The 27,012-nt window shown below is 53.6% G+C and overlaps 1 protein-coding gene across 10 annotated transcripts in view; it reads left to right on the top strand.

The window, feature by feature from the left end:
* CAMTA1 (calmodulin binding transcription activator 1) overlaps positions 1-27,012 on the top strand; it is a 687,465-nt gene that overhangs the window by 186,628 nt on the left and 473,825 nt on the right. For all 10 annotated transcript variants that reach the window (XM_053280669.1, XM_053280668.1, XM_053280666.1 and 7 more), the window contains exon 3: positions 26,282-26,349. In XM_053280669.1, coding sequence (XP_053136644.1) covers positions 26,282-26,349 — 68 coding nt within the window. The remainder of the gene's footprint in view (positions 1-26,281; positions 26,350-27,012) is intronic.

Here is a 27,012-nt window from a genome sequence, read left to right as displayed (position 1 = left end):
GTACCCATTGTTGTTAGTTGAATCTTTTTGACCAGGGGCGTATCTAGGGTGGGGCAGGCAGGGCACGTGCCCCAGGTGCCACTTGAAGGGGGCACCATTTCTTAAAATTAAAAAAAAAAATTAAATGCCACCAAAAACAAAATGGCCACTGGACATGCTCAAATGGCCTCTGTGAGGCTCTAGACCATGCCAGGCCTTGCAGAGGCCATTTGAGCAAGCGTGGTGGCCATTTTGTTTTCAGTGGCCATTTTTAAAAAGACAATTATTTTAAAAAATGACCACCACACATACTCAAATGGTGCCTTTGAGGCCCTAGAGGCCAGTGGGAGGAGGGGGAAATTTTGCAGACTCCCCACAGCAGACCCCCGAAGGGGCTACAGGTATTTTTTTTTTTAAAAATTAATATAATATAGGTCACTGTACACATATTCAGATTGGCACTATGTACAGAGAATCTGGGCTTGTAAATACTGTGCTGAAGTTTATGAGCTAAGATTGTATTCATTTGCTCTTACTTTGCTTCTTGTGATAAGTGAGTTAAATGTGATGTCTTAATAATATGGCTATTAATGGTGAGTTTGTCTTTGAATCAGTGTGAAATCCTTAGTATTAAGGCCCACTGGGAGTTTCTTGCTCTTTCTCTCATTTTAACTGTCTTTCTGAAATACTGGAATATATTCCAAGCAGTGACACAGTTTACTCTGCATATCGTTTAATTATTTTCAGAGTATCTGGGAAAAGTCAAATTCTCCATTTATTTTTAAAACTTATGTAATCATGATGCTACAATGTATAGCAGAGAATTAGACAGGCACTTCTATTTAGTTTTTCCAAGTATACCTCCGCATAATATTTAGGTATTTCATGAGCCCCAGCATACTGAAATTTGTCGTTTTCCAGCATTTTCTTGGTCTGGCTACGTCCACTGCTAAATAGTTTTTGAAATAGTAAAAGATTAACGAACTTGACTTGTATTTTTCAGTTGATATTACGGTAAAGTTATCTGAAAGATGGGTGTCAGATGTTTGGCCAGGGGGCGCAATTTCAGTGCTTGCCCTGGGCGCTATTTTCCCTAGACACGCCTCTTGACATTTAGTCGTAGCCCCATTTTTCCACTGTGCCCCTTGGCTTTCATTACTAGAGCTTGCAGATCATTCGCATTCTCAGCTATCAGGGGGGTGTCATCAGCGTCGTGCAAGTTATTGATGTTTCTTCCTCCAACTATAGATAGACAGATAGACAGATCCAGTAGAGGAAGACCCCTGTCTGAAACCGTGCAGAGCTATTGCCAGTCAGAGTGGACGGTACTGACCTGGATGGACCAAGGGTCTGACTCATGCTAAGAAAGCTTCCTATGTAAAATTACTCCGGGGAAGAGTTGCAGCTCAGTGGAAGTGCATCTTCTTTGCATGCAGATGGTCTCAGGCTCAATCCCTGGCAGCATCGCCAGGTAGGGCTGGGAGAGACGCCTGCCTGAAGCCATGGAGAGCTGCAGCCTGCTACTTGCCGGTTCCGATCCCCGCTGGAATGTTCCCCAGACTATGGGAGACTCCTATATCAGGCAGCAGCGATCTAGGAAGATGCTGAAAGGCATCAGCATCTCATACTGTGTGGGAGGAGGCAATGGTCAGCCCCTCCTGTATTCTACCCAAGACAACCACAGGGCTCTGTGGGCGCCAGGAGTCGACACCGACTCGATGGCAGAACTTTACTTTAGGAACATAGGAAGCTACCATATACTGAGTCAGACCCTTGGTCCATCTAGCTCAGTATTGTTTAACCAGACTGGCAGCGGCTTCTCCAAGGTTGCAGGCAGGAATCTTTCTCAGCCCTATCTTGGAGATGCTGCCAGGGAGGGAACTGGGAACCTTCTGCTCTTCCCAGAGTGGCTCCATCCCCTGAGGGGACGATCTTCCAGTGCTGCTCACACTTCTAGTCTCCCATTCAAATGCAACCAGGGTGGACCCTGCTTAGCTAAGGGGACCAGTCATGCTTGCTCCGCTACCACCAGACCAGCTCTCCTCTCCTTTACCTATTAGTGCAGGCAGGACTGAGCTGGGGGGTCCATAGCTTCATACTCTGCAGTTGCAGATTTTATACTGTTTTATCATTTTTACAGTGTTATGGTTTTACAGTCTGTTATTTGCTTTTATGCTATTATACCTTTCTGTCTTGCTCTTATGCTGGCCTATGACCATAATAAAGATGACTGATTGATTGATCTGGAGGGACCAAGGGTCTGGCTCAGCATGAGGTTGCTTCCGATGTACCTATTGGGAGGGTAGAGGGCCAGTTGGTGGGCAGTGGGAGTGGATTCTTGCTGGGGGCAAGGGGCATGCTTGTTCTTTATTGTTAAAAAAGAGAGGCCAGAATAAACATGTAAATAACAATAAAGACAATCAGAATTCCACAGGGGGGGAGGGGCGCGCGTGTAGCAGCAGGATTCTACCCAATGGGACAGCGAGTAGGTCTGCCATATCCTGCCTCCCCACATTCTGGCCAATGAATGCAAAGGCATGGGCACCTGGCACTTGCATGCTTAATTTTATTGGCGGTAATTTTTCACCATTTAATTGGCTTTTGCACCGGCGGTCCATGTTGCCACCCTGTGGTAAGCAGAGTTGGCAGCACCAGGCCCTGCCATGGAGGGGGGAGCTGGGCTGGGGGAGCTCTTGGCATCTGGTCTACTGTGAGCTTCCAAGGTCGTGGGGGTAGGGGTGGGGGCTCTCCCCTTGCTGACGGCGGCTGGCTGGGTTGCCGGCGAAGCAGGCCTGTCCGCGGAGCAGAGGAGACTCCAAACGAGTCAATTAGAGCTGGCTTCAGATGTTGATAATAAAACCCCGGCTTCTGACTAATTAGGGAGGACATTAGTCGGTGTATCCTTCCTCAATTAGAAAAATGCATTTTAGATGAAGTTTTAATTTATTTGTGCCTTTAGTTCAGGTGCGCAGCGGGGGAAGTGAGGGTGGGAATGGAGCTGAGGGCGGGGCTGGCTTGCCAGGTAGGGGTCTGGATTTGTTGGTGATATTGAGCGCAAGCCCTGCCTTGGCGCGGAGGGCCGTCAGCTTGTGGAGACGCCTGTGCTGGTCTAGGATCCGGAAGGGCCACCCCCGGCTGATCTTCTTCTTCTTCTTCTTCTTCTTCTTCTTCTTCTTCTTCTTCTTCTTCTTCTTCTTCTTCTTCTTCTTCTTCTTCTTCTTCTTCTTCTTCTTCTTCTTCCCTCTCTCACCTTGTGCCCTCTGGCAGCTGCTCCCTGAGATGTCGGCCTTACAGCATTTGGAAGGTCTTGTCATTTGGAAGGTCTGGTCTGTGCAGGCCAGGAGATTCCCAAGAGCTCTCCAGAGCCTGGTGGAGATCCTTCCTTGACGGCTTCCCTTTGGGAGGCTGCAAGGTTCCAGGAAGGGATGGTGCTTGCTGGGAGGCGACCGAGACGCCCAGGGAAACCTTCCTGGCGCTGGGAATGAGCAGGCAGGCTGCAGAGTCAGGTCCATCTTCACACGACTTCCTCAAAGACGGTGCAGGATTCTGAACCGGAAAGGGCTGCGGAAAGGCTCCGCATTTACCAGGAGCTGAGAAATCACTTTGGCCACTGGTGATCGCTGGGGTTGGGGGGGAGACCGCTTGTCAATCCCCACAGTATGCTTCGGGGGAACGGTCACAACAAGGAAAGGTTCTGTTACCTTCACTTTGCCTGCCTCAAAATTAGAGGTGCTTGGATAAGCTGAAAGACGTTGAAGATGCTTGGATGAGTTGAAAATCAACTGGAGAAAGACCTCACATCGTCAGGCTGGTTCTGGCCGCCTGTCTCTTGGCCTCCTGTCTCTAGCAGGACCAAGGAATGCCCCTTGGGCAGGTGTGGGGTTTGCCCCTCATAACGCCTGGCAGTTTCCTCCTTGAGGGCCTCCATCCTTTGGGGGCAGGGGTCCCTCCTGGAGCGAGGCGCCTGTCTGGAGGGAAGATGTCCAGGCACCCCCTTCCATCAGCAACAGTTGCAGCCGGAGAACTTCCTCCATCACCTGGACTGCTGGTGCCCCCCTCCCTCTCTGGCATTTGTGGCCAGGGCCTACACCCCCCCCCCAACCCGCATGGGCTCTGTGCAGGTGATCATCAGCTGGCACTCTGCTCCTTCTTAAGGAGGCGCTTCTGTCCTGCTTTGGGGGTTGCAGAATTGCAATCCGACGCGGTCAAGCCAATTCCTCGAAGAGGAAGCCAGCTTCATGGGCAGCTGGTGGGCCCCGCAGTGGTGGTGCCTCTGTCCTGCCCAAACCCAGCTCACCTTTTTGCCAGACGGGCCTGTCCTGGGCAGGGTGGTTGACAGAAGGAGAAGCTGCTCTGCATGGAGTCGGACCATGGACCCAGCCAGCCCAGCCCTGCCTGCTCTGGCCAGCAGAAGCTCTCCAAGGCCCCAGGCGGCTTGGGGGGGGGGTCCCTCCTAGCTGTGCTACTTGAGAGGGACATCGGAAGCTGCCTCTGCCGACGGGCCAGGCCCTTGGTCCCTCTCTCTCTGTACGGTGTGCACTGACTGGCAGCGGCTTCTCCCAGGTTGCAGGCAGGAGAATCTCTCAGCCCCCTCTTGGAGATGCTGCCGCCAGGGAGGGGACGGGGAGCCCTCTGCCGGGAAAGCAGGCGCCCTAGCACAGAGCTCCGGCCCCGTCGCCAGATGGCTGTAACTGACTAAGGCAGCTCTAAAAAGGATTTGGACAAAAATAATGGAGATGGGGGAGCAGTCGATCACTGATTATTGTCCATGGCAGCTAAATGGAGCCTCCATGTTCAGAGGCAGTATGCCGGTGGCATAAAGTAAAGAAGAGCGTTTGCTTTCCTGCCTTGCTTGTGAGTTCTCCAGAGGCATCAAGTTGGCCACTGTAGGGTGCTGGACTAGAGGGACCCACTTTGGTCTTTGCCCATGGGACCCTTCTTAAGGTCTGGGTTCCAATCCTGCCTCAACCATGATGCTTGCTGGGTGGCCTGGACCAGCCACCATAAGAACATAAGAAACAGCCCTGCTGCTGCACTAGGCCCAAGGAAGCCCATCATCCAGTCCAGCCTCCTCTTTCCCACAGTGGCCCACCAGATGCCTCTGAGAAGCCCATAGGCAAGAGGGGAGGGCATCTCCTCTCTCCTGCTGCTGTGGCTCCCCTGCAACAGGTATCCAGGGGCATTATGCCCCTGAGGCTGAGGGTGGCCTACAGCCATCAGGACTAGAAGCCACGGAGAGCTCTTAACGCCATGAATTTGTCTCAACCCTCTTTAAAGCCACCCAAGCTGGTGGCCATCACCATATCCTAGCCTCTTTTAGTCAGGTGATGCAGCCCATATTTTTATTTTTCTCCCTACCTCACCCACTCTCCTCCTCCTCCTCCTCCTCCTCCTCCTCCTCCTCCTCTTTCCTCTCCTCCTCCTCTTTCTTCTTTCTCCTCCACCCTCCTCCTCCTCCTCTTTTCTTTCTTTCTCCTCCACCCTCCTCCTCCTCCTCCTCCTTCTCCTCCTCTTTCTTCTTTTTCCTCCACCCTCCTCCTCTTCCCTCTCCTCCTCCTCTTTCTTCTTTCTCCTCCACCCTCCTCCTCCTCCTCCTCCACCTCCTCCTCCTCTTCCCTCTCCTCCTCCTCCTCTTTCTTCTTTTTTCCTCCACCCTCCTCCTCCTCTTCCCTCTCCTCCTCCTCTTTCTTCTTTCTCCTCCACCCTCCTTCTCCTCCTCCTCTTCCCTCTCCTCCTCCTCCTCCTCTTTCTTCTTTCTCCTCCACCCTCCTCCTCTTCCCTCTCCTCCTCCTCCTCTTTCTTCTTTCTCCTCCACCCTCCTTCTCCTCCTCCTCCTCTTCCCTCTCCTCCTCCTCCTCCTCTTTCTTCTTTTTCCTCCACCCTCCTCCTCCTCTTCCCTCTCCTCCTTCTCTTTCTTCTTTCTCCTTCACCCTCCTCCTCCTCCTCTTCCCTCTCCTCCTCCTCTTTCTTCTTTCTCCTCCACCCTCCTCCTCTTCCCTCTCCTCCTCCTCCTCCTCTTTCTTCTTTCTCCTCCACCCTCCTTCTCCTCCTCCTCCTCCTCTTCCCTCTCCTCCTCCTCCTCTTTCTTCTTTTTCCTCCACCCTCCTCCTCCTCTTCCCTCTCCTCCTCCTCTTTCTTCTTTCTCCTTCACCCTCCTTCTCCTCCTCTTCCCTCTCCTCCTCCTCTTTCTTCTTTCTCCTCCACCCTCCTCCTCTTCCCTCTCCTCCTCCTCCTCCTCCTCCTCTTTCTCCCCCCCCCCTGCCTCTGGCTCTTTCTAATTCCCTTCAGCATCTCTGCGTCTGGCCCTGCCTGCTCTTCCCTCACCTGGCCTGAGTCCCTTTCTGGATTGACTCAAGGCTTTTTCTGCCGGCCACTCCAGTCACTTTCCCCCGGGGGACACACAATCCGCACGGCATCTATCGATTTTTATTGATAAACACATGATATCACTTGAGTGACCAGAGAGCCCTCCAGGGCCTCCTCACAACTGCTCCCATGGGGCACCTCCGGATCAGCCCCTTCTGTGATTATTAAAAAGGGGGATTTAATGAAGGGGGGGGAGACCTCTGCATGTCATTAAAGCTGAGTTGGAAGCGATGATACCTGGCCTCAATTCTCCTTTGGAAAATGGGGTTTTGTTGCTCATGAAAGTGAACATAATTTGACACTGAGGGGTGTGGGAGGACCCACTGAGGAGTAGGGCAGGCGGCCTCTGGGCTCATCACTCCTTCTCTCAGGACACCTGGGAGTTCTTGCTGGGGCAGAGGAGAGGCTTGGTCTCCTCCGTTCTCCTGCTCCGCGAACCTTTGGCTTCTCCTCTTCAGAGGCAGGGGGCGTCTGCACCCCCAAAGGTGCCCTGGATCAGCGGTGGTGCCGAGACTAGTTAGGCGCCCTGGGAAGCTCAAGTGGCCTCTCCAGATTGGGCTGAGGAAGGAGAACAGTGCTCAGGCCAGGAGAGAAAGAAGAAGGGACCTTCCGGGGATTCTGGGCAGCGTTTGGTGCAAGCCTCAGGGACGCCGCCTCCACCCTCCCCTGTCCTACCTGCCGTCCCATTCCACCACCACCCCGGTGTCCTCCGCCATTCCCACCCCTTCATTTGGACCCCTCTGCCCCTCTTCTTTCTGACAAGCAGCATCCTCCTTGGCTCCACAAGGAGACCTCCTCCTCCTCCTCCGTGGGGCAAATTCCCACTGCCAGGCTCAGAACACTCCGCTGTGCTCTTGCCCAAGCAGGGAAAGAGTTTGTCTTATTCTAGGCCAAATCAGCACCCCCCCACCCCCACGCCCCCCATTGTCAGCGTGATGGGGCTCATTCCTCTCAGCCCCCCCCAGCCCAAACATCGGTCCCTGTCCGGCTGCTGGCCTGGCCTGCTGCTCTGGTGTCCCTCTCCCCCCCATCACCCCCCCTGGAGCTTTACATACAGGAGGAGCCAGGGCGGGGGGGGCATTCATCCTCCTGCTGCTCTGCTGGAAGAAGGGGCAGTGAGTGGGTGGGAGGCAGGCAGGCAGGAGGGAGGGGGCCTGTCAGGTGGGTGGGAGGAGGGAGAGAGGCGGGAGAGGCGTCCCTTTCAGGAGGCCAGGCGGGGCGTAGCAAGGTGGGAGGGGGCCCAGAGACAAGATTTTAAAATGGGACCCCTGCTCACTGAAGCTCAGCTCATGAAGTAAAAAAATATTAAATGAGGCTGAATAGTGGTAACAAAAAGCATAGTGAAATTTATTTATTTATAGCTTAGATAGAGAGCTAGAGCTAGAGGTATAACCTATGTGCCACCATAGAACATCATCCTAAATTATTTTTAAAAAGGTTTTGTAAATTGTGGACGATGCCAGTCATTTCATGGTCCTAGAGAAAGACCTGCTGTTCTGGTCGCTCCAGGTCTTAACACTCACATCAGTTTCGGAGCATGAATACAACTGAAGGTGTGCGGTGGGGGAGTCAGTCATATGACTTTCCAGGGGGGGGCAAGGCAGTGGGCCCCCAGACAATTGTCTCCCCTTGCCCTATGATAGTTACGCCCCTGAGGCCAGGGGGCAGACTTCTGGGGGGCCAGCGGGGGGCAAGATGCCTGCCGCCATCCCCACCAGAGCAACTCCTTGGGGCAGCTCATCCCCTCGCAAACTTTGCACGGCGCTTCACCTCTCCTCACCCTCCATGCCAACCTTGCAGGAGGCAGGAGGAGGAGAGGAGAGGGGTCTGCTGGCCCCACCTTCCTTGCCCTGGCCGCTCTCAAAGCTTGCAGGGCTCGGTTTGGCAAGGGGCGAGGCCGCATCTCAGCTTGGACTGGAACCAGGGCGGGCGAAGAACTTTCGGGGCTGGAGTGGTCGCCGAGCATTTGGAGTGGGCTTTCCGAGCTGCCGAAATGCGCCATTCTGAGCTGGGCCGTACGAATTCACGTTGCTGATTTCTCCACGGCAGACTGTGGATTTGCTGACTGTGCAGCTAAGCTGTATGCTGGGGAGTTGGCTGCAGATGCTGTTTTGCAAAGAGCAAAAATGTGTATTTTGTGTTCTCCTCAAAACAGAATAAAACCACAGAGGCGGCAAGAAAAGAGCAGCGTCCAATTCCCACAGCAAGAGCTTCCTTGGGTGGCGGCGGCCGGGGGGGGGGTGCGTGCTCCAGGCACGTGCTGGAATCGGAGCCTTCCCACCCACCCAGGATTTCTTGCTGAGGACGGCGCCCCCCTCTTTGGAACGTCTCCCAGGAAAAACGCTGCTGTGCACAGTCCTTTAGAATCGCAAGCCATCCTGGACTTCACACACACACACACACCCCTCCCCTTTCTTGCGCTGACTGATTAATATGTACATTGAGATGAACGAAACCTGCCTGGAAAACTACCTGCAGTCATGAAGGCAAAGGCGTTTTTAATTAAAGGGAATCTGGATGGGAGAATGCTCCACTTTGGGAAACAATGCTTTAAAAACTTTCTAATTACATTATCTGGAGGATCTAGCGTTCTGCCCTTTGGGCGTTCTCAAGTTTTGCAAGTGGGACACCAAGCAAGCACCATTTGAATCCAATCGTGATGCTGGGATGTTTAAAGAAAGAAACTATATATATATATATATATATATATATATATATATATATATATGACTCATATATGAATGGCTCATTGTCGTAGTGTGGGAGTGGGCAACCTGCGCTCTCCAGCTGTTGTTCAACTACAACTCCCATCACCCCCTGCCACAATAATAATACAGCCCTGCTGTACAGTTTGCTGATAAATCCCTTGTTTATCTTGCTCCTGCTTTCCTTGCCTTGTTGTCAATCAGCCAGTTATCTTTATTCGGTCCATTGACCAACAAATGCCTTATTGTCAAAATAGAGACTGTAAGCACTTTGGGGCAGGGACATTTTGCGCACGTTACTGTAAAGTGCCCTCTATTATGATGGCGTTGTCATCATCATCATCATCATCATCATCATCATCATCTAAGAAGTCTTTCCCTCGCCCTCCTGTTTGTTTAAAGAACAGAGTCACAGAAGTTGCCCCCAAACAACCAGTGACTGAGTCAGAACCGACCCGATGCCAGAGAGATGGAGAGAGAAATGAAAGAGGAGAGACGCCACAGCCTGGGGAGACGGCATTTATATTTCCCGAAAGCGGCATGTTGGCAGTTACTTAGACGGTCCAGCTGCAGCCGTCCCTAATTCTCTGCGAGTTTCCAAGAAGCTGTGTCTGTCCTCCCCAGTGCCTTCGGAGTGCTCTCCTTTTGGGGTAGTTTCTGATTGTTTTCAGCCAGAGATCTGATAAACTGAAATTGTCTTATTTGGAAAGCGTTGCTGCTAGGTGAGCGAGCGAGCGAGCGCGAGAGAGAGCATTTCCATCACAGTAGCATCAAGTGATAGCTTGCATGTGTGAATCAGCTGCCCCAGATCAACCCCCACCCAGAGCACATTTGTCTCTCCAGGGCCGATGGGATCCTTTCCACAGTTTCACGCCCCTGGCTGAGCAGTGGCACCGGCAGCACCAAATGAACAACACGGCTTTGTGTGAATCAGCAGCACGCGCCGTGATGTGGCGTTGTTGGCTACAATGGGCTGGATGTTGTTGGCTACAATTCCCATCATCCTTACAGACGTTAATGGGCTCACGTGATGAGGTGCGGGTTGCTTGGTTGGGGCTTGTGTGTTAGTGCTGGTAAAAAAGATGCCAGCAGCGGCTGTGCTGGGCCTTGACCTGATCCTGTGGATGGCACAGGGAGGGACCTCTTGCAGACCTTGGAGGGGAGCTGGCCTTGTGGGGAGTCCCCTTAGCTAAGCAAGGTCCACCTCGGTTTGCATCCGGATTGGAGGCTACATGCGAGCTCTGTAAGATATGAGGCTGTAGCGCAGCATCTCCAGGTCGGGCTGGGAGAGACCGCCTGCCTGGAACCTTGGAGAAGCCGCTGCCAGTCAGGGCAGGCACGACTGAACTAGATGGACCAGAGGTCTGACTCAGGATATAGCAGCTTCCTATGTCCCAAATCTAGACCCCCCCCCAATGTCATAATTCAAAAGTGGGGGGGGAGTGTCCCTCAGCTATGAGGAAGGTGAGAAAGGCAGCCTGAGGCCAGCCGTATGCCTCCTTGTGCCCTGCCTGCCTGGCTCTGCGCTTCCTTCGAATCAGAGCTCACCATCTGCTTTCCGCAAGCCCTCGCGTCTCTGCTGTGTGGGCCAGGATCCTGGCGGGCCGTTTCCTCTCCTTGGCGCTCTTTGGTGTGCGTCTGTCTTGCTGCGCTTTCAAAGGCGCCAGATCAAAAGCGTCGCGAAATCCCTTTTTGCGGAAAGCAGGTTCTTTCTAAGTGGGGAATGCCTGGCTAATATGAACGGCTCCTGTTTATCGCTTAATGGCTTGTGGTTATTTCTCTTTGATGCGTCGAGACTAATCATCTTAACAAATGTAAGGAACAGGAAATAAAAATAACAGCTCTGCTGACTAAAGTGCATCTCACCCAGAATGACAATGTGTGAATTATAGCACCATAAATGGGATGTGCTGGGGGCCTGGTCGGGGGGGTGGGAGTGGTGGTTGGGGGGTGGGAAGCATCGCAGACCAGGATTTCAAGCATAAATTATCTAATTGCCTGAAACCGTGTTGCCATCAGCCAAGTCAGGGGAGCCTTTCCCTGCCCCCGGAAGGCAGGCGGAGCAGAGAGGGGACCTCCTGGCTGTGCTTTCTGGAGCAGCAGGAAACTGCCACTGGCCTTTGGCTGGCTGTGCACCTTGGAGAGATCCTCCAGGTCCCCCCCCTTGCCTTGTTTTTAAGGGGTCCCCCACCTATTCAATGCACCTTAAGTGGCACAGCAGGGTTTTATGTGAGTTTTATGCTGTGTGCAAATTTGGAACTGGGCATTATTTTCTGTGTTTGTAATTTATATGCATGCTTGGCGTGCCGTGTTTCTTTAGACTGGAAAATTGCTCTGGGGGGAGTGTGTGTGTGTGTGTGTGTATAAATGGACAATATGAGAAGGAGGGAAATGCCATCCAATCCTGCAGAGACATGGTGGGTTCTGTTGGTGTCAAGGTGGGCTTCCTGGCCTGCCTGGTGGCACCCTTTGTGGCAGGCAAGACCTCTCCACAGAAGAGGTCCTCTGTGACGGTAACCTTCCATCCATCCACCAGAACCCCCCGGATCCTTCCCTGACAGCTCTGAGGGCCAGGATCTGTGGCCTGCAGTCCTGCACACACCTTGCTTTGTCTTGGTAACAAGCGACTGGGTTCTCTCCGGCTGGTGATCTCTCTCTCTCTCTCTCTCTCTCTCTCTCTCTCTCTCTCTCTCTCTCTCTCTCTCTCTCTCTCTCTCTCTCTGCCTGCTGTGGCTGCCGGTTGAGGCTGGGACGGATGCATCTGCTGGCTGCATTTTGATTGCCTGAAATGAGGGCGCCCGGCCAGATGACTAACCTCGAGGCACGCAGAGATGGGCCGAGAGAACACCGGCCACGCCAGCCTCCTGAACTCCCCATTTTTAATGACTAATGGAGACGGCAGCGGTGGCGAGAGGCGAATTACCTGGCGCTGTGTTCAGTCATATATACCTGCACAATCCTTTCAGCTGTCAGAACCCATCAGTGCTTGAATGCGAGATGAGAGGGAGCAATTTGTTCCCACCTGTTGTGTGACCACCACACGCTGCCTCTGGCGAGTCTCTGGCGAGTCCTTGTTGGCACACAGATATCCCACCCGGAATGGGGTTCCTGTGTCCAGCCAGGGACAGTTTGGCCTTCCTCTGCTGCACCTTCCCAATGACCCCCTGGCCATGGGGGGGGGCCCTTCTTCTCCGCACCTTCTCCAGCTCTGTGTCCACGTCTTTCAAGAGTGACTGCCAGGGTGGGACGCAGGATCCCAGAGGCAGCCATGCCCCCCGGATGTCTATCAAGGCCTTTGGCCACTGTGGCTGGGGATGATAGGCGTTGTAGTCCCACAACATCTGGGGACCCAGGGTTAGCCACGCGTGGCCTGAGCAAGCAGGGGAGATCTCCCCAATGTGGAGTTGGTGTGTGTTTAGGGCAAAATTAAGCCTTCTCTTCCCGCTCCCTCCCCTTCCATCTTACCATTTCAATGCAAGCTAGAAAAGGAGGGAGAGGAAAGGCCTGGCATTGTGCAGGAGTGCAATCGGGCTCCTCTGACCTTGGAGGTGACATTCTGGCTTTTGTTTGCAAAATTGGGCAAAAATGCAAGTGACAAATGGCGAGATAGGAGACAAGCTCCAACAAAGGGCCCGCCTGGAAGGCACAATGGATGGGGTTTAATTGATTTTCCTTTTCTTGGTTTCCCTTTTTTGTGTAAAGACATTGATTTGACCCTGTAAGACACACTGAGTCGATCATTAGGGGACTTAATGCACACAGAAATGCGCTTTATTATCGCAGAACACTCACTGCACACACGTGCAGCTTTGTTTTTTAATTATGATTTTAATGACATCTTTGTTATCTCCAGTCGTGCAAAATCTCTTTCCTTCCCCCACCCCGCCATAAATGATGGTGATTGCATGCACGGAGTGAATAGATGTGGTGCTTTCACGCCACAAAAGCCAAGAATGGAAGGCCTGATTAAAAGGTCCCTGTAGCTTCTGCGCTAAAAGCTTTGAAATAATTTATTTTGCTTTGTTTTTCCTGTTTCTCCCCCATATATTTTGTAAGGGGGGGAAAACACATTCTCAGAGACACACTATAAAACATTTGCATAATATCACCAAAGACAAAGGTCAACAAGGATACACGGATTGAACAAAATGTAGAGATGCAAAGCCAGACGACCGCGAGGGCAGCACATAGACCGCAAATCCACAGGGGTTGTCCAACCTGGGCCCCCAGATGTGGTTGGACATCAACTCCCATAAGCCTTAGCCTTTGACCATTGCGCCTGGGGATTATCGGAGTTGAGATCCAAGGCAGAGAATGTGAAGTGGGTTCCACAGCCTGGCTTATAACGATCTTAGCATTCAGCTGAACAAATCAAATGTCTGGTCCTTAGGGATGCTAGGACCTTGAATGTGTGTGACTGTGAAATTCCAAAGGCTGAACGAGATCTGGATGGGGTGGTCGGGTGGGTGAGGCTTCAGCCTTTCAACCGCTGGTCCTTCCCTCCCCATGACTCAGCAGAACAAAGTACAGTATGCAGAGTAGTGTTTAAAGGGTGTGTTGGGGGGGGGGGAGCGGGGGGGCACTACAGAATAAGTCACGGAAATAGAGAGAGCCTGGAATGTCCAATGTCAAATCCTGAAGTGTCAAGTCCTTTCTAGAGGTTACAGAATTCAGTGTTCCTTGCCAAAATTTGGGTTACTTTGGTGCTGGACGTCACTGTTCCCTCTAAGGAGAGGAGAGCTGGTCTGCTGGTAGCAAGCATGACTTGTCCCCTTAGGTGAGCAGGGTCCTCCCTGGTTGCATATGAATGGGAGACTAGAAGTGTGAGCACTGGAAGAGATTCCCCCACTTAGGGGATGAAGCCGCTCTGGGAAGGTCCCAAGTTCCCTCCCTGGCAGCATCTCCAAGATAGGGCTAGGAGAGATTGTCCTGCCTGCAACCTTGGAGAGGCTGCTGCCAGTCTGTGTAGACAATACTGAGCTAGATGGACCTATGGTCTGACTCAGTATATGGCAGCTTCCTATGTTCCTATGTTCCAAGGCCTGTGCATGTGCTCACACATTATCTGATGTCTACCCAGTTCATTTTAGATTCCGCTCCAGTTGAATCAGGAAGGCCCCACTTTGACTACACATGCACACACACTGCCTTGATCCTGCCGCCCAGAACATCAATGGAAAAAATTAGAGGGACCACTGCAGGACATTGATATTTCAGTCTCATTCTCCAGGGACAATTCCTGTTCGCAGTTACAGCTCTCTGGTCAGTCTCGGCCCCTGTTTCATCCTTGGGGAGGTGCCTTGTTAAAAGATCAGGAGGAGGGTGTGTTGCTCGTGTGGTTACTGCTCAGGGTCCAGCCTCCTCCCGCGGGTGTCTGGAAGTCCCAGCTCTGGGTCAGGGTGGCTGAGGTCTGTGTCTCGCCTTTTGCAGGCAGAGCTGGTTCTCCTCATCTGTCTTTAACCCAACGCACAAACAGCCCCTCCTTGGCTTTGAACTCCGCAGAGGGCAGGTTGTTGTGGAGGGAAGAGAACAGAGCTGCGAATGGAGCCTCCAGGATCGCATCCTGGTGGTGGTGACTTCCAGGCTGAGACTGATGTGTTACGAGCATGGCCCCTTTTAAAGCCATCCCAGCTAGTGGCCACCACCACATCCTGTGGCAGAGAATTCCAGAGATTAATGATACACTAGGTGGAAAAGTACTTCCTTGTGCCGGTCCTAAAATCCCCAGCCTTCGGGTTCATGGGATGACCCCTGGCTCTAGTGTTGTGAGAGAGGGAGAAAAACGTCAGCCTATCCATGTTCTCCATACCAGGCCTGGTTTTATAAGCCTCAGTCATGTCACCCCTTACTCACCCCACTCAGTGGTCCCAAATGCTTCCTAAGGAAGGTGCTCCAGCCCCCTGATCATCTTGGTTGGCTGCTTCTGCACCTTTTCCAGCTCCACAACATCTTTTTGGCGACCAGAACGGTACACAGGATTCCAAATGTGGCCGCACCACCGTTTTGTATCAGGGAATTATGATATTAGCAGTTTTCTTTTCGGTCCCTTTCCTAATGAGCCATAGCAAGGAAATTGCCGTTTTCACAGTTGCCACGCACTAGGCTGACGTGTCCATTGAGCCATCCACTAGAACCCCAGCATCTCTTTCTGAGTTAGTCACGACGGCTCAACCCCCGTCTGCGTCTATGGGAGGTTGGAATTTCTTCACCCCAGTTTGCATCACGTGACACTTATTTGCACTGAGCCCAAATTTGCTGTTTTGTGGCCCACTCACCCAGTTTGGAGAGAACTTTGGGGAGATCTTTGCATCTTGGCCACCTTGCTGCTTATCCCCAATTCCAGTTCATTGATGGAGAAGTTAAAAAGCCCCAGTCCCCGTCCAGATCTTTGAGGGATGGCACTTCCTGTTGTGAGCATTAATCCTCTGGTGCCTCCTGACCTGATGAAGACTGTCTTTGAATGCCTCTTAAATGCCTCTTGGAGAGCACCGAGGCCGAGCACTGAGCCTCAGTTTGTCTTCTTCAGTTTGCATATTGCTCGAATGTAGGACCTGTCATTTGGCTGAGAGTCAGGTGGCCCTCGAGGTGGCCCAAGGCAGAGGCCACAAGAAGCCCACTCTCCCACCCTGCCTTGCTGCTGGCTTTCCAAGTCAGGCAAGGGCTTCGGACCTGTCCACTCCCACACAGTAGGGATTAAGGGGTGAGGGCAGGGGTGTCGTCCTAGACGTCCTTGGACCACAACTCCCAGCCACGGTGGCCAAAGGGGAGGGGACCCAAGGCTGAGAACCTCTGTGTTGATTACTCCCTGGGTTTCATCAGCCGTGAGTTCCACAGTTGAGTTGCATCTTCATTCTGTCCGTGTTACTCATGGACCTGAACGAAAGGCTGCAAAATCTGCCCCCCCCTCCCCATCCTGACTCTATGGCTAATTGCATCAAGATGCAGAGCTGGTCTTGTGGTAAAAGGTAAAATGTGCCCTCGAGTTGGTGTCGACTCCTGGTGCCCACAGAGCCCTGTGGTTGTCTTGGGTAGAATACAGGAGGGGTTGGCCATGGCCTCCTCCTACACAGTGTGTGAGATGATGCCGCCTTTCAGCGTCTTCCCATATCGCTGCTGGCGCGCATGAACTGTCCCCTTTGCTAAGCAGGGTCTGTATTGGTCTGCATTTGGATGGGTGGCTACATGTGAGCAGCGCTGTCAGATCTGCCCCCTTGGGGGATTGGGCCCAAGGTCAGAGGCAGAGCATCTGCTCTTTCATGCAGCAGGAGGTCCCAGCTCCATTCCCTGGAAACATCTCCAGGTGGGGCCAGCAGAGACTCTGCCTGAAACCCCGGAGAACCTCTACCAGTCAGTGCAGACAGTTGCGAGCTAGATGGACCACGCACCGGACTCAGTAGGAGGCAGCTTCTCATGCACACCAGGCCACAAGTGCCCTTGAAGCAGCCACACACACACACACACACCACCAGCGTCTCTCTCTTTGGCCATTAAAAAACAAACCACTAAACACCTGTGTGCATTGCCAATGTCAAGTGGGGAGGAGAAAGGCAGGGACTAGCAGAGGGTCCTGAAGCCTGCAGCAGCCTGTGCTCGCTCAGAGATCTGTACACAAGGTGGGGACAAAAAAGGGAACAGGGGAATTGGGGGGGGGAGGAAGCAGCAGCAGCGGGGCAGGGAGAAAATGGGGGCTGCTGGGGGAACTAGAGGGGCAGATGCTCTGCACCCAGGCCAGCTAGTTTGTTTTAAAATCATGACTTTAAAAAACCTGCTGACAGCCACTAAAATCCCAAGGGAATTGATATCTGGGATTATTGGGCTTGCTTGTTGGAGTCCTTCCTCTCCCATCTGTGGCTCTGAATCGTAAAAGTCCCACGCATCAAACCAATACGGCAGGAGGGGAAAGTGTAGCAGAGTTCATGGCCTCCAAGCCCAGCCATCAGCAGTCCAAAGAGTTAATCAAAGCCCCCCCTGAAGCAGGGCTTTGGGTGGGGCAGCTGCTGGCGGGTGGGCGAGCCATTCTGCCCCCCCTTCATCTCTGATGTGGCCCAAAGGACAGAAATCCCTCTCTCATCACATTGCTCTCCCTTTATCGTCACCTCGCCCAGCACCTGATCTCTTTGTAGGAGTTTGGCCTGAGATGTCTCTATGGGCACCTTGCAGCCGGAGCCGCTCTGGGTAGGATTGCCGTGATGGGCTGCAGCTCCAGGACCGCCTGCAGAGGCCCCAGCGCCGCCCGAAGGCCTTTCACACGGTTCTGTGTTATGGAACGGCGCCCTTTGGCAAGCGGGGGGCGGCGGGGCGGGGGCCGCATATCTCTGCAAGGCCCTTTCGGGGCTCAGGAGGGAAAGTGGTGGAGGCGGGCGACGGGCCCCCAGCCGCTGGTGGACAAGAGTCCTGGGTAGACAACCCTGTGGATGGGGTGGGGGGCACAGGAGGGAGCCCCCCTTCCCTCCCTCCCTCCCTCCCTCCCACCCATATGCTGGTCTTGTGGTAGCAAGCATGAATCGTCCTCTTTGCTAAGCAGGCTCCAGCCTGGTCTGCATTTGGATGGAGACTACATGCGTGAGCCCTGGAAGATGTTCCCCTGAGGGGATCAGGGGGCCGTCCTGGGAAGTGCCTGCTTGCATGCAGATGGGGCTCTGGTGAGGGGAAAGGTATCCTTATGGCCCACAGCCACTCCATGCCCCCCACCCCCCGCCCACATCCCGGTCTTATTCTGAACCGACCTGGCATTGCAAAGGAGCAAGGCTGGGTTCTGGGGGAAGTTGGACCTGTTCCCCGAGGCCAGAGAGCTGACAGGGCAGCCAGATGTGGAAACAGTTACTCAATTACTGGTTTCCCTTCCCCTGTAATGGCCAGCTGCTCTGCCAGCGCCAATTCTTCTGCCCCCACCACGGTAATAGCTGCCCCAGAGCCACTGGACACACACCCGGCATCATTCTGCCCAAGAGAACCCAAACACATTATTATTATTATTATTATTTATTTATTTACACTTTCTACCCCGCTCTTCCTCCAAGGAGCCCAGAGCGGTGTACTCCATACTTCCGTTTCTCCTCACAACAACCCTGTGAAGTAGGACATGGCAACAGAAGGCCTGGCACAACCCAATAAAAGGGAAGACTGACAGCATTCAACCCAGACCTCCAACCCCACCGTATAACTCCCCCAGCCCCACACCAAAGGCTGGCCCCCTTGGGCAGCTGGCTACCCCTCCAGCCTGCCTGCCTGCCTCCCAGATATGCTGCCAAGGCCTCCAGAAACGTCTCCTCTCAGGAGAGATCTCTCTGGGATTGGGGCCAGGTGCAGCGAGTCAGGCACTCAGGCAGGAGGCACAGGTGGGAGAGGGCAGCAATCAGGCAGCCCCAAGCCGGCCCTTCAGCAGCTCTGGGGCTGCCAAAGCAAGCCTCCTCGGCCGAGACAGGGACGCCGCACAGGCAGGGAGAGGCGGCTGCTGTGCGTCCGGGGAGCTGACAGACTCCAGCCCCCTCCCCTCTCCACCCTCCCCGGTCTCCCAGAGTCCCAGATATGCTGCCAGGGCCTCCAGCAAGAGCTCTGCTCCCTGGGGCAGGTGCAGCAAGTCACGCCCTCGGAGAGAAGGAAGAGGGCAGCAGTCGGGGGTCTGGCCTCTGGCTGGGCGGCCCCAACCCCAGCAAAGGCTGCAGCCAGGAGAAGGAGCAGCAGCAGCAGCAGCAGCCCTGGAAGGAACCTGCCTGCCTGCAGGAGGAGAAGCCCCCAGGTAGCCGGCTGGAAAGCACTGGCCTCTTTAAACTTGCCACTGGCAAGTGTGCTGTGTGTGTGTGTGTGGGGGGGGGGTTGTTGGTTGTTAAAAAAGGGCCGGAATCCAAACTCACGGCCAGCACTCTCTGCCTTGCTGTGGTGCGATGGGGGAGTGGGAGGGAACAGGCCAGGCTGCCGTGGGAAGGGGAGCAGACCCAGATGGCCCTGGGCCCCAAAGAAAGGGGGAGCCTGCTGGCTGGGGGGCCCCCGCTTGCTCTCTGCTCTCTGCCTCTCCGGAGGTGAGGAAGAAGAAGGTGCCCCCCCCTTGAGTCCTTCCCCAGGGCTCACTCCCACCTTGCTTGGAGAAGGATGCAGGCTTGTGTTGGGCCTCCCACTTGGCTGAAGGCCATTGTGGCTAGGGATGATGGGAGTTGTGATCCCACAACATCTGGGGACCCCGGTGTTAGCACCCCTGACTGGGGGCAGTGTGGTGAGGAGGGTGTGGGTCAGCCGGCCCCCCGGCAGGCAGACAATGAAGTGTGTCTGGGCAGAGAGCGGAGAGAGGCACCCCCCTCGCCCTCTCAAGCGCCCCCTCCTGAAGCGCTCCAGCTGGCCCTCTGCATTGTGCCTTTTGCTTTCCGTCACAGCTGGATTCTTGGTCTTGCCAAACCCGGAGCAGATGGGGCTGGCGTGGTCCTTGGTGGGCTCTAGCGGGTGGGCAGAGATTTCCTCCCCCTCCATTGAACGTAGCTCTGGACTCTCGGTGGAGTTGGCCTAAATGGAGCCTCCATCTTCAAAGGCAATGTATCTCTGTGAGACATCAGTCTGGTCACCGCTGGAAACAGGCTGCTGGGTCAGACCTGGGAGTGATCCGGCTGGACTCTTCTTACACCCTGGGTCGGGAGTGAGGGAAGTGTTCCTTGGGCATTGGGGCAAGTCTTACAGAGGCCCTGGCCACCTCTGCGCGGACTGCCCTTGAAGAGTATTTGGAAGCTTAGACTGGCACAGGAACCAGTGCCTGCGCACCTTGCTGGAGCCTCTGTTTAGGATCGCATGGTGTCCCCATTTTGTGCCACGTGGACACAATCCAAGGTGCTGCTGGTCACCTTTGGAGCCCAACATTGTTTGGGACTCGGGCATTTATTAATAATAATAATAATAATAATAATAATAATAATAATTTCTTGTTTACACAGTCATACAGGTGTTATTGACTGGTTTGTTTTATCCAGACATCAAGTCCTTCCCAAGGAGCTGGGATGACTTATTGTCAATATTGTTGCTGTTATTATTATAGATATCATCATAGAATTTAGGCTGTTCCCAGTAAAGCTGCTTTTTGTAATTGGCTGATGGTGATTTCTGTCGCCCCTCTGGTGTTGAGGTGCTCTTCAAAGTCTTTTGGAACTGCACCCAGGGCGCCAATGACCACTGGGATTATTTTGGTCTTCTTCTGCCACAGCCTTTCAATTTCAATTTGTAGATCTTTGTATTTGGTGATTTTTTCTATTTCTTTTTCTTCTATTCTGCTGTCCCCTGGTATTGCTATGTCGATTATTTTGACTTGTTTTTCTTTCTTCTCGACTACAGTGATATCTGGTGTATTTATTGTTTACACAGTCAGACAGGTGTTATGGACTGGTTTGTTTTATCCAGACATCGAGTCCTTCCCAAGGACCTGGGATGGCTGAATTTTATTGTCAGTGTTGTTGCTGTTGTTATAGATATCGTTGCAGAATATAGGCTGTTCCCAGTAAAGTTTCTTTTTGTAATTGGCTGATGGTGATTTCTGTGGCCCCGATGGTGTTGAGGTGCTCTTCAAGGCCTTTTGGAACTGCACCCAGGGCGCCAATGACCACTGGGATGATTTGGTCTTTTTCTGCCACAGCCTTTCAATTTCAATTTGTAGATCTTTGTATTCTGGTGTATTATTATTATTATTATTATTAACATTTATATCCCGCTCTTCCTCCAAGGAGCCCAGAGCGGTGTACTACATACTTCAATTTCTCCTCACAACAACCCTGCAACGTAGGTGACTGGCCCAGAGTCACCCAGCAAGTATTTGGCTGAGTGGGGATTTGAACTCGGGTCTCCCCAGTCCTAGTCCAGCACTCTAACCACTACACCACGCTGACTCCATCCTCTGAAGGATGGCCTTTCCCCTTGTGCATCCGCGCACCTGCTTGGGTCCCCCGGAGAGGCCCGGCATCACCACCCCCTGCTGCTTCAGGAGATCCAATGGGTGGAGAAGCATAGCAGGGCCTTTTCTGTTGCAGCACCCAGAGTGCGGAATTCTTTCCCTGGGAGGCCTGCCTGGCCCCCTCACTGGTGGGTGTCCAGTGCTTGGCTGTGATGTGTTTGCTGCGCCAGATGTTTGGGGTGGAGTCATGACCCCCCCCGGGTGGATTTTACGCCACTTTCTGCTCATCCGTTCTTCGCCTTTGTCGGAATGGAAGGCGGGGAATGAATGCTCGGAGTGAAGAGGCTGACATTGGGTAGTCAGTCGCAGGGGTTAAGAGAAGCCCGCTCCGGGGCCTGCCGTTCCGCTGAATGCCTCTTGACTGGGGCCGCCTGGGCTACTGTCCCCGGGCCCTTTGGGACCTGCCCGTGTGCCTGTCTTTCTGTTTTTCAAGGAGGAGGGTTCATGTTTGCAAAATGGATTCTGGGAGAACCTCTTTGCTGGGTAAATGCGTTGCTCCAAAGTCATTAATATGACATCCACGCAATTCTAATAAAGTGCACAACGCAGAGATCTGGCACCACGGAAATGCCCAGAGGATGTGAAGTGTGCGCCTTAAAACGAAGACGATTGGAAACAAGATATTTTTGTGTCTCATTGGGGAATAACATAATTGCATTTCGTGGCTCTACCAGATGCCTGGGCCAGCTGGTTGGAGAAGTGGAGCCCCCCCCCACAAACCACATGCACTGTTTAGATCCGGTACCGTACAGAAAAAGCTTTTTCTATAAAAACCTCACTCTTAAAATCAAACCGACGCAAGTCTTTTTCCTGCCTCTGACTGGAGAGTCCCCGGCTGCCTGTGCTTGAACCAGCAGGGGGGAGGCCTGTGTTGCTCCCCTCCGTCCCACTCAGTCAAGCTGCCCCCAGGATCCGCATTGGGCTGAGCGTGGCTGAGGCCCCTGAGAAGCCAGCTTAGTCTGGGGCCACTTTCTGACGGCTCCTGCCTCCTCCGCTTGCTCCTTCCCCTCCACCCAGCAGCCTTCAGCAAAGCTCGTGACTGTTCTAGGCTGCAGGCGTGTGATCAGTCAAAGCAGTGCCCCTCTGCCTAGCCGGCTGCCCTCACCAAGCCTCTGAGCGGGCTTCAGCCTGGTTTGCATCTCCCATCTTGGACCCACTCATAAGCATGTCGAGAGAGCCCTGTTGGGTCAGACAAAGGGCCACTTTGATCCAGCACTCTCCTTCCAGCCGGGGTTGACAGATGCCTCCAGAACACCCCTGAACAGGGCTTGAAGGCAGTAGCCCTCCCTGTGCCCCCCCACCTCCCTGGCAAATGATATGCCGCAGCATATTGCCTTTGAGCACAGAGGGCCCACAGGTGTCCATCACTGGCTATTAGCCCTTATGGCCCTCTCCTCCATGAATTTGTCTAATCCCCCTTTAAAGCTGCCTGAGCTAGTGGTGATCCCCACATCTTGTGGTCGTGAGTTCCACAGATTACTTTTGCACGTGGAAGTGCTTTTCTCTCGTGACTCTACTGCCGATTAATGTCATGCCTCGTTTTTTAAAACCTCTGTATTGTCCCCCTTTAAGTAGCCTTTTTACCCCTAAACTAAAGCTCCAGGCATGATCTAACATAGCATTACTTTAATGTCTGCTCAATCCAAGCTGTGCCCAGAGCCAGGTCCCACCCCCCCCAGTTGTCCCACCGGAAGGCTAAAGTAAAGTTGTGCCGTCGAGTTGGTGTCGACTCCTGGCGACCGCAGAGCCCTGAGGTTGTCTTGGGTAGAATGCAGGAGGGGTTTGCCATTGCCTCCTCCTGCGCAGTATGAGAGGATGCCTTTCAGCACCTTCCTAGATCGCTGCTGCCCGATCGAGGGGTTTCCCGTAGTCTGGGGAACATCCCAGCAGCGGGGATTTGAACCAACGGCCTCTTGCTTTCTAGGCAGGTTGCTTCCCCACTGTGCCACTAGGTGGCGGCTACTTTCCTGTTTTTGCCAGCAATTTGTGATTTTTTTTCGGGGGGGGGGGGATATTATAAAGCAACCCAGCACCCAGGCAAGCTTTCCTGCCCTTTTCCTGAAGGTCTAGATCCAGAGAAGCCTCTCTGCCAAAGGAGGGCCTCCCCATTCCTCTTAAAGGGTGGAAGTGTGTCCAGTGCTGGATGCTCTCAATTCCAGGGACTCCGCAAGGCAGTGCATAGAAGCAGGCAGGATTGATGCTCCCAAGTGGCTTCTCTGAGAGACGAGCCGCAGGTCCTGAAGCACCCAGTCAGGGTAGCCGGAGCAGGTTGAGGGCGTGGCAAAAGGGGGGGGTCCTTCTGCAACCTGCGGCGGGGGCTAGTCCTGCCCTTGCTGATTGAGGTGCCCCCGCCAACTTTGGGGATTACTAGGGAGCCGCAGCAAAGTTTTGCAAAATGCGGCGACATTCTACAACTAGGATTTAGACATCTCAGTCCGTGATCTCATAATTTAGCCTTTGAATGTGAGCACCAGAAGTTGGCATTGAAATGGAACGCTGAATGAATTGTGAGAGCAGGCTGGTTCAATTCTGCTGCATCATCGGTCGGCTGCTCTCCTCCAGCGCCTACAGCTGCAGCAGCAGAACCTTCAGAAGCAAAGCATCGATTCTGAATGCCGAAGGCTTGCCAACGCGCCCCAGCATCTTTGCACATCCCCATGCCTTTGGCCACTGAAATCTGCAGAGGAGGTTCGTTCTGCTGCGATCTCTTCCAGGCTGAGCTCCCCTTCCTCTCTGCCAAACTGCTTGCCTCTTCTAAATGTCGAGGGACAGCCTTGATTATGCTGAGGGGAAGCCACAGAGGCAGAGGCAGGTTTCCAGCACCCCCTTCTATCTTTCCAGGCCTTTGGGTCACCTTGAGGGAGATGGAATGAGGTCTGTTTGGGTCCCGAAACAGAAGAAGAGCAGCCACAAAGGTTGAACACACACACAGACACACACACGTACACACACTCAATTTGCAGAGTTCAATAATAATACTACAAGATATATTACTTCTTAAGCACCTAAGAAACAGGGCCTTGTTCATCCATACAATTAACAGTGATAATAAGTCCTTGCCCACCAGTTTACACAATAGATAACCCAAGACAGGTCTGGTTAAAAAACCAAGTTGAATCGCACATTTGGAAAAGACCCCCGTTGTGGACCCTGGAAGGCTGCTGCCAGTCAGGGTTGGACATCCGGGGCCCGATGGATCCGAGTCCTGGCCCAGGGCCAGGGGGCTTCACGTGGACTGGGCTGACTTGATCAGAGGTGGGGGCGCCTCTGCTGGGCATGCAGACGGTCCTGGGAATCCAGGCATCTCGAGGGCAGCCATGAGGCCTGGCACAAAAGGCAACGGAATCTGCAGAGTGACTCAACGGCCCACAGAGGCTCTCTTGGGCTCCAGCAGCCTCGGCTGCCCTGAGGGTGCCTCCTGCATGGACATGATGTGGGCATCTTGGCTCGTAGGAGGGACTGCCTCTAAACTATGAACTCTGTTGCTGCAGGGAGGGAAGACGGCCCTGGCCCCCTGGCTCTTTTGCACCCGGGTTCGAGCCAAGCTCCTGCACAGTCTCCCCAAGGCGGGCGGTTGCCTTATGGCTGCACAGACATCAGCCCTCCTGCCCTCCCTACATCGAGGTTTTCACCCCTCAGGCTGTGCAATATAGAAGTGGGGAAATAGAAATGGTCTTGTGTCGGGGATAAAGCATCCGAGTGCTGCTGGGGACGGGGGGGGGGAGGCTGGCTGTGGGCCCTGCTGGTGGCCAGTGGCTTGGCAGCCGGGTTTCCTGTCCGTCTGTCCAAACTGGGCTGGCCATCCAGTTAGCAGCCCCTGAAGGGCCAGGGGCCAGATCAAGAGACTGTGTCGCTGACTCGGCAGCGTCAAGACTGCAGGCACATGGGGCCTTCCAAATTGTGACAGGCTGAGTGAGGGACGGCCAGAGGCACGGCAGCCACCTCCGTCCGCCGGGGCTGCTACCTGGACTAGACGGAGGCCCAGCCCTCGGGGCAGCCAACTGCGCCTACGAGGAACATTGGAGGAGCTGTGCACACTCCACCGGAGAGCCATTGTCCAGGATCTGAAGGGCTGTCGGAGAGCAGGAGGAGGAGGAGGAGGAGGAGCAGGCTTGCTCCCGAGGGCAGGATTAGGACCAGAAATAAGGAGGAAGCAGGTCCAGGCTAGAAGTGGATTTCCTGGCTGGCTGAGCTGTTGGACAGTGGAACAGCCTGCCTCATGCAGTGGAGGGCTCTCCCTCACGGGAGGTTTGCAAACAGGGGCAATGGGTCTGTTCAGTCATGGAGAGGGCAGTGGCATCCACAAAGCAGGACTGGCCAGCAGGGAGAGAAGGCACTCGCTAGGGAGAGGAGAGCTGGTCTGGGGGGAGGAAGCATGGCTTGTCCCCTTAGCTAAGCAGGGTCCGCCCTGGTTGCATTTGAATGGGAGAGGACTTGATGTGTGAGCCAGTGTAAGATCTTCCCCTGAGGGGATGGAGCCGCTCTGAGAAGAGCATCTAGGTCCCAGGTTCCCTCCCTGGCAGCATCTCCAAGAGAGGGCTGGGAGAGACTCCCTCCTGCCACCTTGGAGAAGTTGCTGCCAGCCTGGGAAGACAATAATGAGCTAGATAGAGCAAGGGTCTGACTCAGTACATGGCAGCTCACTGTGTTCCAGGGGTGGCAGCCGGCTCTGGAGGCCGAGACCCCCCCCCCCGCCAGACTGAGCAGAGGCAATTGCAGAGAGAGGCCATCAGGGCCACCCCCTTCCCTGCTTGAGCCAAGAAAACCTTGCTCATGAGGAGTCCTTCTGCTGCTGGTTCCCCTTCCTCTTGAGGAATCCCATGATAGGGTAGAAAGTCATGATTCTTTTATGTTCAGTATCTTTATATTGAAAGTGGTGCTTCTCTTCTGTGTAGCATCCCTCCTGTGGCTGGGGTCTACCTTACATTTCCTTTTTAGGTTGTGAGCCCTCTGGTGACAGGGAGCCATCTTTATTTATTTACGTTTTCTGTGTAATCCACTTTGAGAACTTCTGTCGAAAGGTGGCCTGTCGATAGTGGTCTTAGGGGGAGCCCCTGGCCTGCACTCCTGGGTCTGTTTGGGGTCTCTTCTCTCAGCTGGCAGCATCGCCGTGCTTGGGGGCCTGGAGGGGACCCCTTTTCGGGGGCCCAGAGGGTTGCAGCCTGCTCTCGGGGCAACCCTGAACATGCCAGGCCCATGAGGCCCATAAGCTCTGATGTGGCACTTGTCAAGCAAAAGTGGTGTTTATCCAAGTTTAGTTGGGTGGAAGCACCGCATTTCTAAAAGCCATTTTTTTCTGCTCTTTCAGGAAATTGCTGCATATCTAATAACATTTGAAAAACACGAAGAATGGCTAACGACCTCACCTAAGACCAGGTAAGGGGCATCCATTGATCTGCATTTCTCTTGATTTCTGCTCGACTTGCTGAATCAATTCATTGGTCACCAAGTGAAGGCCGGGGGCTCAGTGGGGTGGAGGGGAGCAGGAACAGCCCAGGGAGTCATGGCTGATAGCAGCTCATGACACCAAAGTCTCATTAATTGACTTAATGAGTATTTTATTGAACAGAATCAGATTGATTAAAACCAGACCATCTGCAGCCGTGACAGGTGGGGGGGGGGATTTTGAACCCGGTGGCTGAATGTTTAATTATATCTGTTGAGAGCGATGGGTTGAAAAGGCTTGGCTGAGCGGAGGGGTGTAGCCTGCACATCTCTGTGGCGTTCCCAATTGTCACAAACTCTTTGGACCAGAAAGGAAAACAAAAGAGAAGGAAAAGCCAGTGGAAGTGAATCGGAGACGTTTCCCACCCCCAACCCCCGTGGATCCTTTACCTGTTGGGTTAAGTGCCCACTGGAGTGGAATTCTCTCTCTATTCCACGCAAAAGTCAAAATGGGACATGCGCTTTTGACGTTTTGTGCAGTTCGATGGTCTCCCCAGTGTCACCACAACCTTTTCACTCCCACAGCCTCTTCGGGACACTTAGAGCTTGGAAGGGGGAGGAATCTGCAGGTGTTTGCTTGACATTGACATTGTT

This window comes from Hemicordylus capensis, chromosome 16, assembly GCF_027244095.1.
Source record: "Hemicordylus capensis ecotype Gifberg chromosome 16, rHemCap1.1.pri, whole genome shotgun sequence".
Taxonomy (NCBI): domain Eukaryota; kingdom Metazoa; phylum Chordata; class Lepidosauria; order Squamata; family Cordylidae; genus Hemicordylus; species Hemicordylus capensis.
The sequence above is the reverse complement of the archived record's forward strand: the minus strand, read 5'-3'. Positions and strand labels throughout refer to the sequence as shown.